The sequence below is a fragment of the Equus quagga genome, chromosome 9 (genome assembly GCF_021613505.1).
Source record: "Equus quagga isolate Etosha38 chromosome 9, UCLA_HA_Equagga_1.0, whole genome shotgun sequence".
Taxonomy (NCBI): domain Eukaryota; kingdom Metazoa; phylum Chordata; class Mammalia; order Perissodactyla; family Equidae; genus Equus; species Equus quagga.
In genome coordinates this window covers 3440795-3453559 of record NC_060275.1, presented here as the reverse complement: position 1 = coordinate 3453559, position 12765 = coordinate 3440795, and the positions used below count along the sequence as shown (strand labels likewise).

The 12765-nt window shown below is 50.2% G+C and overlaps 1 protein-coding gene across 2 annotated transcripts in view; it reads right to left on the bottom strand.

The window, feature by feature from the left end:
• ZNF516 (zinc finger protein 516) overlaps window positions 1-12765 on the bottom strand; it is a 123376-nt gene that overhangs the window by 71728 nt on the left and 38883 nt on the right. Inside the window, exon 2 of one of the 2 annotated variants that reach the window (XM_046671392.1) lies at window positions 40-1631. In XM_046671392.1, coding sequence (XP_046527348.1) covers window positions 40-1451 — 1412 coding nt within the window. In that variant the 5' untranslated portion in view covers window positions 1452-1631. Of the gene's footprint in view, window positions 1-29; window positions 1632-12765 lie in introns of both variants that reach the window. The other variant, XM_046671393.1, reaches the window with a different exon arrangement.

Below are 12765 nucleotides of genomic sequence, written 5' to 3'. Positions count from 1 at the left end.
CTGGGGCGCGCCGCCGGCCGGGGCTCCAGGGGCCCGGGCGCGGGGTCCCCGGGCGCGCCCGCCCTCTTGCGCGCGGGGCCCTGCGCGCCCGGCTCCGGCTCGCGCTTGCGCTTCTCCTGGCTCACCAGGATGTACTCGCGCCGCTCCTTGTCGAAGGCCACGTCCCCGGCCAGCGCCTCGTCCCAGGCCCCGTACTTGAGGTACTCGGCTGGCTCGGCCACCTTGCCCCTGGTGGCCAGCTGCCAGGCCTGGTAGCTATTGACCGGGTCCAGCTCGGCCACCCGCCGCCCGGCCTGGCCGCGGGCGGGCGCGCCGGCCTCGGCGGGCCGCAGGTTCAGGCACTGAAGGAAGAGCCGCTGGGCGTCGGCGGGGCCGCCCTGCGCCGCGCCCTCCCCAGCCGGGGCACGCGGCCGGCCGGCCTCCACGCGGCGGTGGATGGCGTTGTGGGCGTTCAAGCTGTCCAGGTTTGTAAACAGGTTCCCGCACTTGGTGCAGACTTCGTAGAGGGACAGGCCAGCCACGATCACCTCCTCCTGCACCACGTTGTTGATGGTGGCGATGGGGTCCAGCTCGCTCCTGGGCTTGTTCTTGCTCCCCGTCTTCGGGCCGTGTGCCTTCATGTGGTTCTTCAGGAACCACGGCTCTTTGAATCTACGGCCGCAGATGTGGCAGCCGTGGTCGAAGGAGCCCCTGTGCTTCTTCATGTGAGCCTTCAGGAACCAGGTCTGGCTGAAGGCCTGCCCGCACACCTCGCAGGGGAACTCCCCAGGGGGCAGCTCCGGCTTGCAGTTCTCCGCGTAGGCCTCGCCGCTGGGCACCTGCGCAGTGATGTGGTCTTTCTCGATGTGGCTCAGCAGGGACTCCTCCCTCAGGGTCATGTAGCTGCAGAGCCTGCACTTGAAGGGCTTGTGTGCCTGGTGCACGTGCTGCTCCAGATCCTTCTTCCGCTCGAACTTGCTCTTGCAGAAGGAGCACTGAGCGACTCCGGCCTTGCCCTCCTCGGGGCCCCCCGCGGCCCCCTCCGGCTCCTTCTTGCTGCTTCTCAGCAGGATCTTGCTGTTGTCCACCTGGGTGGCCCCGTTCAGGATCTTGTTGCAGGCCGAGGTGCTTTTCGTGGGGCTGGTGCAGCCGTCCAGGCCCTCGGCCACGCGCATCTCGCCGGCCTCAGGCTCCTGGCCCTGGATCAAAGTTCCGGTGCGGTGGCTGCGGATGTGGATCTTCAGGTTGCCCTTCTGGGATGCCCTGTGGTCGCAGTAGGGGCACTTGTAGGGCTTCTCCCCCGTGTGCTTGCGCATGTGCTGCGACAGGGAGCTCTGGAAGGGGAAGCTTTTGCCACAGATGCAGCAGCTGTGGCTCACGGCCTTGTCCCCGTCCACCTCGGGGCTCCTGCTGGCCCCAGTGGGGCTGGGGCCCCTTCTCAGCTCCATCTCGGCCTCTCGGCTGCGATCCATCTCCAGGACACGGGCTCGCCCGGCAGGGGCGGGCTCGGCTCGCTCTCACCAGGCAGGCCTGCTGGACAAGGTCTTATCTCTCCATTTTCAGATAAGTCTTCTGCATCCCAGCTGCAGAGTGGTTCCTGCCACGGCGACGTGCATCTCCTACCTGGAGAGCATGGCAGACACAGCGAGCCCCTGAAACAGAAAAGACACCATCTTAGGAACGAGGCTTCCGAGGAAACAGGGACCCAGTAACATCCAGGGATGGGGACCGGCCGCTCCTGCTGAAAAATCTCAATCCAGTCCAGATAAAAGAGACGCCAACAGGGGCTGGCCCCGTGGCCGAGTGGTTAAGTTCGCGCGCTCTGCTGCAGGCAGCCCAGTGTTTCGTTGGTTCGAATCCTGGGCGCGGACATGGCACTGCTCGTCAGACCACGCTGAGGCAGCGTCCCACATGCCACAACTAGAAGGACCCGCAATGAAGAATATACAACTATGTACCGGGGGGCTTTGGGGAGAAAAAGGGAAAAAATGGAATCTTTAAAAAAAAAAAAAAAGAGACGCCAACAAACGTTTAAATAGATGTACAGGCAGCCACTTCCGTTAAAAGATCAATAAGCAAACGACAAATTATTGATAATAACTGTGTGCTAAATTATTGTAAATGACTGCACTAAAATAATTTTTTTTAATAAAAACATACCAGTTCTTCAGGGAAAGACTGTCATGAGAGAGTTCGTGGCAGGGTGACAAAGGCAGGCCACAGAACAAGGACAGCGTGTGGGAACGCGAAACAAAGACTCGGGATGGGGAGGAGGGGAGGGAAGACCACGGAGGCTGAGGCTGTGCAAGAGCGAGCGAGCGAGCCGCAAAGGCAGGTGACAATTGTGATGGGCGCTTCACAAATGTACCTCTGTGTTCGGATGTTACGGAAATGGGTCTTTGGTTAAGAATGTAGATGATTCAGTCAAGGCGAGGCAACGAAGGGCAGAAGCAGAACCCTGAGCTCCCCGATGACAGCAGGTGTCAGTCACACTGTGTGGTCACTGCCACTTTCATGTCCTTCCCACCCTCAGAGAACAAGGGGCAGGCCTGGTGTGAGTGGCTCCTCCAGGGGCCTGGGTGCTTCCAGCACCCTGTGCACCAGCAAAGGCGAGCTGGACGAGGCGGCGCCGGGAGCTGTGCCTGACACACAGCGGGTGACCGTCCACGCCCCGAGAAAGCCAGCATGAATGCCTGTACGCCACCCAAGGGGCCGAGACAGCACACCGAAAGCAGCTACGTACAGCAAAAAAAGGAATTTCCATCTGACTTGTGATAAGTAGAGTATAAACAAAACAGAGCCGATTGGAAAGGATGTGAGAGGTACGGCATCTTTCAGGACAGTGTCCTGACGGCTTAGAAAGGGCGGGAGGGCTGCCCACAGCTCCTGGGGACAGGTCTGTTTCTCCTTCTCCCCTCAACACAGAAGTACTCGAAATCATGACTGTGAGGGTCTCCCTGCTGGGGAGGCTCCAGGTTTGCACAGAGAGGCCCCCAGATGGGCAGATTTTCTTCAAAAAAAACAAAAACTGTTAACAGGTAGAAAAGAAGCCGTGTTTTTACAAATTTTTGTTCAAAGATGAAGCTCTCTCCCCAAAGAAGCGGAACAGGGACTCCTTGTTTGCTCTGGGTTGTCCCCCCCGCCACGTTTTCACCAGAGCAGACACAGAAAAGCACACTGAGGACAGGACAGAGGGACGAGGGGTGTCCACCCAAACATCCCCAAGGAGTGGGGATTCTGAGCGCATTACACTTGTTCCTCCACTTCCCCACGAGAGTGCAGACGCCATCCCTGACGGACACTTTCTGAAAAGATGACACAGTGCTCTCTCCACACCACCTCCTCCCACAGACCCACATAGGAACAGGCAGAAATCTCCTTTCAGTTACGGATTCTCAAACCTCTTTGGAGAAAGCCCTGTGCTCGCAAGTTTCCCCGGCACCTGAAGAAACTGACAGGCGGCGGAGCAGCCATCAGGGGTTGCTCTTAGACTAACAGGTACACACAGTCCCTCCTGACAAGAGGAGCCCCAAACTCCAGGTCTCCATTAAAGTAAATGAAAACGCCACCTAAAACTGGATAAACCATCGTGGTTACCAAGAACACCTCTTAATGATAATTTAAACTAATTTCAATTATCTTTTCGAGCTGTTTCGGTCTTGGCACAAGTTCTGGACAGCTGTGTATTATTTATGATGATTTATAAGGCAAATGATTGGCATGTATCCCCTTCTATCCCAGGACTTATTTCATCCCCCAAATGTTGAATGTGATGTAATATATAAAGTATGAATGAAACACACTATTTATATTGAATTTAGTGACCTAATCTGAGTATAAAAATCGTATGAGTTAAAGAACCATATAGGAATAAGTTTACAGAGAAAAAAAAAAAAACAGTGGAAACTGGTGGCTCTGAAATAATTTTACAGACTCCACTCCACTGGACCTGTCTAAGTCGGTTCATAAAGGATGTTAAATGTCAGACAGTTCTCCAATTCAGGAGGATCAAACAGCCAAAAACCATCCATGAGGATTCACAAAGTACGAGCATTCAACTAGCTAAGGATCATAAGAAGTGACCCACAAATGCACCTGGAAATAAAAGTGAATTTTTCAGTGAGAAGACTCTGAATCATAAAAATGCGCACTCTGTGCCAGTTTGTTCCTTCCTTCCTTGCTACACCCTGCTGTTTTCAGCACTTCCAGGAGCCAGTGAAAGTCAGAGGCTTTCAAAGCCAAGCTGCCACTCCAGGGGTCTGCACATGGAGACCCCGCCTCTGTGCCACCCAGGTAGGCCAGGTCTTGGGGTCTCAGCCAGCACTGATGCTGCAGAGTGGACCCTAGTAGCCCTGGTCCCTGTTAACCAGCCATGTGGCTTGCAAGGGGCATCCTTCACATCCTGGGCACATTTCCTCATCTGCCAGGTGCTGAGAGGACACGACACGAGGAAGCCACATCTCACCAGCACCTCCTGCAAGCACCTCCTCGGAACGCCACTCAGATCCCCTGTAACACACAGAGTGGACAGTCCAGGAGCAATGAAACGCCGCCCAGTGGGGGCCTCGCTTCTCACACCAGGCAGCATCCTGCCGTACAGACCCACAGGCCCAGAGTGAATGCAAAGAGGATTAGATGTGAGTGCAGAGGAGGAAGGAACCAGCTCGGGTGGTCCCAGGCCACCTCCAGCATCCAGGCACGCCGTGGGTGCAACAGGACATGACCATGCTGCCCCCTCTTCTTTCCATGGGGGGCCTCAGACTCTTCTGCACATTTACAAAGGCTTCCTTCGCGCTGCCATCCTTGTTTGCTGAGAATTCCCACTCCCATTTCCTCACTACAGCCTTGATGTTTAAAGCTTCTGATTCCCCAACACCCCAAAGCCTGGACACTTTCCCTCAAGAAGCCCAAAGACTAGAGAACATAGTTTTCATTTCTTACTTGGGTGTCCTACAAAACTAGCTTGAAAGCTTTACCCAAAGCCAGCAAGGCCCTGCAATTTACAGGAAAATTCTCAAGTTGGGGCATTAACGGGGCCTGCAATCAGCAGACAAGCTCTTCTTTCTCTTTTGTTTCCACTTCCTCTCCACCACCCCCATCCTGGAGAACTAAGTCCCTGTGAGAGTTGCATGGGATGCATTTTTAAAGAACTTAAAAATATTCTGGAGGGGAAAATATATAAATGTAGAAATGGAAAAACTACTGTAATGGTAATGACTATTTAATCCCAATTACCATTATCCTAAGGAAATCATAACATCCACAAAAGTGGCTCCACTTTTACAAGGTCCGCGCGTGGCCCCCTTCCTCCTGCCCACAGTGGGCCAATGGAGTTTCTTGCAAACCTTTAAAGAAACAGTCAAAAAGTTAATTTCCTGCAACGGGCTCTCCTCAGTCAGTGGCCAAATCAACCAATCTTTGTGATTCTTTTTAGCTACAGGCAAAAGCCACTATTTAAGACAGGGTCATCACTTTGTTTCCAAAAAAGAACAAGAATGCTGTCATCAGAACTTCCAACTTAAAAATGCACGGCGGGCAGCGCACCAGTTAGAAAGCTCACGGGACGTCAGCGGCCCTCCTGGCACTCCGGGCTCTGCCCTCCTGGTTTAAAAAAGCCCACCAGCCTCTGTGAGCCGGGAGGGTCTCAGCCCGTTTCTCAGCAGGACTTCTGGTCCCCATGGGGCGTGGTCCGCGTTGGAACCCCACCACGGGACAGAGCAATATACTCCCTGGCTCCAGCTGAATGCACTTCAGTCCTGGGCTGCCTCTCTCACTCTCGCACACAAGCCACCGCGCGCCAAATGCGAGCTGGTGTTCCAACTTCTCCTCAAACACACTAACCTAAAGATAACTAGCCTTATAAAACGGGTAAATAAATGCTAGCTTTTTACCCAGACCGGAGTGATTAAAGAAAGTCTGCCGGCAACACAAACATCAGGAGAGGAGGGAGCGGAGGAGACGACATGAGCCGACATACAGCCACATGTCAACCCACATGGGGACACAGAGCACGGCCCCTGTGAACACAAGGTTTGCCCGCCATGAATCACAGTTGTGTTGTTGTTGTCTTATAAACTTTTTCCAAGGCTGTAATTGGGAACTTGCCAGACAAGACTGTAATTTAATTGTTTAGGTATAGAAATGTCTTGCTGATTAGGGTTTTAAAATAGATTTAAAATGGATCTCTCCGTGTGTATGTGTGTGTTTCTCTACAGCTGTGATGAACAGTTTGCCGCTACTTTTTAAAAATGCCTTATATCATTTTCAAAATAAATTTCATTTTGAAAAAGTTAGGTAATTCTACCACATTTATAAAAAGTAAGAAAAACTAAAATGTTTATTAAAGAAAACAGAAATGTGTATTCATAAAAAATGCATTACAATGGAGATAGGGAGAGATTTAAGAGGATGAAATATAAAGGTTTTGAAAATAAAATATGTAGCTAAACTTTAAAAAATAACCATGTGAACACATAAATAGCTAAAGTGCTAGGTCTCAATGCACAGAAGTGAGGCTGCTGCCGTACTCAGAGATCCTTTCTCGGCTCACCGCGGAGCACAGCTGAAAGGAAGTCCCCAACTCCCCAACACGGCTACACTCGCTGGATTTGGGATCAACTTAACCTGTGGGTAACCGTTCCAACCAAGAAATCACTTCTGTAGTGAGCATCCTGGGGGCTGAGAAGTCACTTCCTGCCACACCCTGATGGTCCACTGCAACAGGTCCCCCAGGCCCAGGGCCACAGATGGGGTTACCTCACCTGCCCACAGGAACGCCTTTAGGAGCAGGCCCTGCAGAACTAGGATCCCAGGCCTACACCCGGAAGGAGACGCTCCCTAACGCAGCCAAAGGATCTACCCAGAACCAGCGTGGGCGACTACAGCCCCCATCAGTGGCCTGGAGCCCCTGCCATGACGCTCCTCACAGCAGAAGCCCCATGGTTCAAGCGGCGGGCCAGTCTGAACAAGGGTGGCATCACAATTCCTGAGAGCCTGCTGGGCGCCAGGCGACTGGTGGGAGTGGAACAACTCAAAGATATGCAAGACACAGGCTTAGCTTCGAGGAACCCAGAAGCCAGAAAGGGAAACAAGATGTAAACACAGAACACAACACACTGGCAGTGCACCAGCAGGGCAGGTGGAAGCTTCCGGAAGGGCAGGGAGGGAAGTGATGACCTGCACTGGCAGAAGGTGTCTAAGGTCTTCCCAGGGAGGCAAGCCTCGTCTGGGGATCAGATAGTGTGGGCAGAACCCTAAGGGTTAGAGCAAGTCCCCATGCCCGAGGACCCACCAGGAAACACGATGGGCTTCCCAGCTCTCTCATCGCCCTGTCACCCACATCCAACACCAACCCAGCATCCTGGTGGCCGTACCCCCAATTTACTCTTGAATCCACGCCCCCCCCCCCCCCAATCTCAAGCCAAAATCAGCAGAGCTGGGTGGTCTCTCCGGGACTTCAACCCACCCTTGAGATGAGGCCCAGACTCCCTAGCTGGGCTTGTAAGGGCCTGACCCCCTGCGCTGGGGACACATGTCCCCGGACCCCCCCAGCCTATGACCTACTCCACACCCCAGCTAGACGCACATCTCACCATCCTCCCACCCCACCTTCCGCCCACCTTCTCAGGTACGACCTCTCTGAGGGCCTTCCCTGCCCCCCTTAGCCATGTGACTGAGCACTCTGTCCCAGCACTCTGCATGGCCCTGGGCCTGTCCGAGCAAGCGTCTGCACGTGTTACTATTACTGCTTCTTTCATCAGTCACTCATGTCAGATGCCATATTTTGTGAGGACGGGCTCACAAAATAACAAGCTTTCTCCCCATTCCATCACCAACACTGGCAGAGAGCCAACCACAGAGTGAACATCACAGCACTGTGAGAGGCGGTCTAGGCCATTAGCTTTGAGATCAGGCTACCCGAGACCAAAACCCAGTTCTGCCACTCACTCAGGTCAGCTGTGTGACCTTGAGCAAGTGTCTTAGTGTCTCTCTTCCCCAGTCCATTTCTTCATCTTTAAAATGTAAATGATGGTAATGAAACCTTCATTATAGCATTTTTGTGAGGTGTAAGTTAATGTATGCAACGTACAATGTTTACCATGCAGTGAATGGTCAATATATGTTAGGGATTATTATTAATTAATAATTGTTGAATAAATTAATGAAATGTCAACACAGTACCCAAAGATACCTAGTCACTGGCAGTGACAATATTTGGTTTAATAAACTGAAAAGGACAAACTAACAGCTTAGGATGCTAAATGAGAAATCGTTAAATATTCACTGGACCCTCACAGGTTCCCTTCAACAGGTCATTTACTGCCACTGCAGCTATCACCATGCACAGCAGACAAGTCCAGCACGCTCAGCCCCAGGACTCTTTATAGAACGTAAACTGTAACATGGAGGGGATGTGAGATCCTGTCTGGGAACTACTGTCGCTTTTGCTAGCTTGGTAACGTAGGAGAATGTTCTTATTTTTTGGAGATGTGTGATGAAATATTTTCGAGGTAGTTCACAAAAAAAGAAAGAAGGCAAATATATCAAAGTGTTAACAACTGCTGGACCTAGATGGTGGGTGTATCTGTATGTTCATTACTCTTCCATTTGTATGGATTTTAGAAATTTTTCACAAAAGAAGTTAGAACAATAACTCCCCCCTTGCCACTCCAGTCAGTAACACAAGTGAAAGCGGAGTGGCTCTGGTGGAGCCTGGAGCCCCCTCCCTGCTCCCACTCACCCCTCCCCCTCTCCGGGCCCCAAGGAAGCTCAGGGGGCCCCTAAGGAATGCAGTTTGAGAAATTTACCTTTTGTTCGTTCTAGTTTTCAAAATTCAAAGAAAGAAGAATCGTCTGAACAATATGAAACTGTTCAAAGGAAAAGCAGTATTTTATTTCAAGAGATTGCTTGCTGAGGTTTCCGAGGCTTGCCCAGAGACACTCAGGGAGGCCACCCAAGTTCCAGTCCCGGCCTTCCAGCAGACAGGGGCAAGTCCCTATCACCAGCCGGAGAGAAGGCGCCCGAGGACGTGGGCATTCACGGGGGTCCCATGCATCCCTTCCCCAGCAAAAGACCAGCAACGCTGCTGAGTTTGTCTTCCATGTTTTAAACAATCACTTTCTGACCAGTAAAATACAGCGTTATCAGGGGAAGAAGGTAAAATATCCTCTATTTTTAAATAGGAAGCAAGTCTCTGAATCTACAGGAAATCTTGCCATCGTCTGCCCTGTGAGTTAAACCAACACAAAGCAAAAGCCCAACGGTCTGGCATTGATCTCCCCAAAACTAGCAAAGTCCATTCTATCAAAATCTTGTCCTGAAAAAGGAATGGGAAGGCTAGCTTTCCAGTAACTTCTAACACTCACAGTTATCTGCAGAAGAAAGCGACTCTGAGTTTCCTTAACCCGACCCAAACCAGACCAGTCCACACCAGAGGCCTGAGGCGGCAGCTGGGAGCCTGGAAGTGGCACTTCCCACCCCAAGTTTAGAGTTTTTCAGTTTCGGGAAGCAAAACCGAAGCTTGCGCTGTTTTTCAGATGACCCTCGCGCTGGGGTTTCTGCAGTTTGGGCTCATTAATTACCCACAGCACGGTACTCAGACACAGCTTTGGCTTCCTCAATGCCGTGGGGTCACTCGTCCTTCTCTCTCCGTCCGGTCACTTTCTGGGGGACCGTGGGCTTCCGGAGGGTCAGCATCCGGCATGCGGAGCTCCCGTAACAGGAGAATTTGTGAAACCTGAAGACTCGGTGAGGCAGGGAAGATGCCCTTACAAAGAAAACAGCTCCCAGCAGACAGAACGTTCAGGATAGCTGCAGGGCTGTCAGGCTCCAAACTGGCAAGTTGTAACACAAGAAGGGTGAGCCTGCAGCCCGGCTGGCGGCCGCTTCTGAAGTGACTCCATCAAGCAGTCACTTCTGCCCACTGCTGCAGGGCCTGCCCAGAAACCCAGGCCCGTGGGTGCTGGGCCCAGCCCGCGGAGCACACTGCCCGTTTGTTCCCCTGCAGACAATGAAATGGGCTTTACTAGTTACACTGTAGTATTATGAGCCACGAATTAAAATACATCATTAACATCCTGCTCCAGCTTATCTACTGCTGAGACAAAAAGCCTATTCTCCGAACAAATGGGGAGAAATTCCATAACAACAATGAGGAGTTCCTCTCCCCACACACCAATCTGCCCGAGATTAACAATTCCAGGCTTATAGTCCCCAGACCAGGGTCCCAGTGGCTCCGTGAAGTGGCGCATTCACTGCTGGCAGAGTAAGGACCACGGATGACAAGGCCTGGAGGCCGCCTCGCTCAGACCAATCAATAATCCATTATGAGCAAACTGCATTTCCACCCTAATAAGAAAAAATGAAGGAAGGGCAACCAGAATCGGCAGCATTCACAAGACACCCCACCCACCTCGCCCACTAGGGGAAAAGGACACAAACCCACGGTCCCAGGCGGGAGGAACACACAAGCGCCTCCCGTGGGCCTTATTTCCAAGCAGCCAAAGAACAATGTGCTCAGACGTTTCTGCCAAAAACTCATTTTAAAGGTAAGTCTCCAATATGCTTTGTTCCGAGCACGAGTCGATGGGAACGAACCGTGCACACCACAGTGACAAAGTTCCATTTTCTTAAGCACAGGTCTCCTTTAAATTATTTAGCACCTCCAAATAAATCAAAGCAAGTGCCAACACGTTAGTCCCCAAATGGAACTAACTGTCCATAAGAAGGTTTTATTATGCAAACTCCATGACCACTGAAGCAAGACCCACTTCGATTCTGTACCCCAGACCACGGCTTTAGAACCATCACTCCATTTACAGCAAGAATGCCCAGATGACCTAAATGTTACTCTGCAAGTAGGTTACCTTTATGAAGCTGTTTACCACAATCTGTCGAAACCCCAAATAAATTCCTAGTTCAGGAGATGAGTGAGCGTTTCCATCTTCACCCCCAGATAGAAAGTACAAATAGAACATTTGTTAAGAGTAAAGATGGTACACCAATATATTTGCAGAAGAAATATAAATTAACATTAATATATAAGCTGTCCTTCAACTAAAATACAAAGATTGGTGGTCAAATCCCACCTTACAGGGAACCAAAAAAAACCAGATGAACACACAATATAGTTATTGACCACATTCAGAAAAGTCCAAGGATAAAGGAGGGACGATGTGGGAATCCTCCTTCTCCAGCCATTAATAACATATCCTGAGAAATCCAAAGCGGTGGTGGAGACTTTAATAAAGAGGCGTCCATGGGAAGAGAAAGGGTGGGAGGTGGATTTTTTTTTTATCCAAGGGAAAAAAGCATCTTTCTACTTTTTCTTTTGCTCTCCAAAGTAAATGCATTACTGTTACCTGTTAATTACTATCTCCCAAGTCTTATATTAAGTAGTGATTTTAGCAGTCTATTTTGTCCTTAAAAAAGTAAACTTAAAACTGGAAGGAAAATAAAAGGAACAGGAGCCAGAGCTTGGCCTGTAATTCTCAGCAGATAACTGTCCTGCTGGAGCCCCTGGTCGGCCACAAAGAGCTGGGACCTGGCAGCAAAGCCAGCTTCCTGGAGCAGCCAGCAGGGCAAGTGTAGTTAATGACCTTGTCATCGTTTCCATTAAAAGCCCCATTTCCAGGAGCTCAGAACTTCATCCCCCCAAACCGGGCGGCTCGGATGCAGTCTGTCCTCACGGAGGGGCACTCACCTTTGTCCAAAAAGAGGACAAATCGCTCACTCTTCGTTACATGACCCACAAAAGCAGTTCAGTTTCTACTTTGACTCCTTATATCCTGCAGCAAGACGATGCAAGCCAGCATTTGGAGTAACTCAGGAACGCTGACAACTTGGGGCACCGGAGAAAATGAAGACGCATACATTTCTATTTTTAAGACAAACATGGAAAATTAGAGGGCCTTCGATAAACTACAGGGAAAAATCCCATTTGAAAGCGGCTTATCGGTGTTTACTGAGCCTAAACTCAAAAGTCACCAATTAGAAACCGTCACCAATTCAGTGTCTAATATAAAAATTTTTAAATTTCCTTTTAGAAATTATCAGCAGTGAAAACAAAACAATGCTGTGCAGAAACTCACTATATTTTCTCACTCGGTAACTGTCCCTGGTCTACCGGACACACCCTTTCAGAATGTGCACTAGTTGACTGTAAAATATATTTCAACTGAAATTCACTCCTACAAATAAGCTGTATTTTCTTCCACCTAAACCAACAGTAAAGGACAACATCTGCCCCCAACCTACACACAGTGACCTGTTTTCCAGCGTCTTACCTAAAACCAACATTTCCCTTCCAGTATAAGAAAACAGACTGTAATTAATACCTATCCAACGTTATCTCTCTCTTCTATGCTTTTTGTCAAAGAGCCTAGAAGTCCCCACCATCAAATCAAAGAAAGAACTGTGCCCAAGAATACAAAGAGAGAGAATTATGTTCAGTAAGCCATGAAACGTCCAGTTACACATTACCTTCCGAGGCAGTGCAGTTTAGCACACAAGTCAGCCCCAGAAATCCCCTCATTAAGAACACTCGGGGAAGAATAAACACTTCAATATCAATTTCACTGAATTCTAAGCAACCACTCACAAACATTTTCTGTAAAGATACCCTGATATATTTTGGTAGGACTCTTGAAAGGCATATCATGCAAGGACTTACATAACATTTTGTCTGCCATTGTACAAACACCAATCAATACTTTAAGAAGATCAAAATTATAAAAGGACCTCTCTTCCCAAAATGCATTGCTATGTAAAGCACAGACACTATAACCA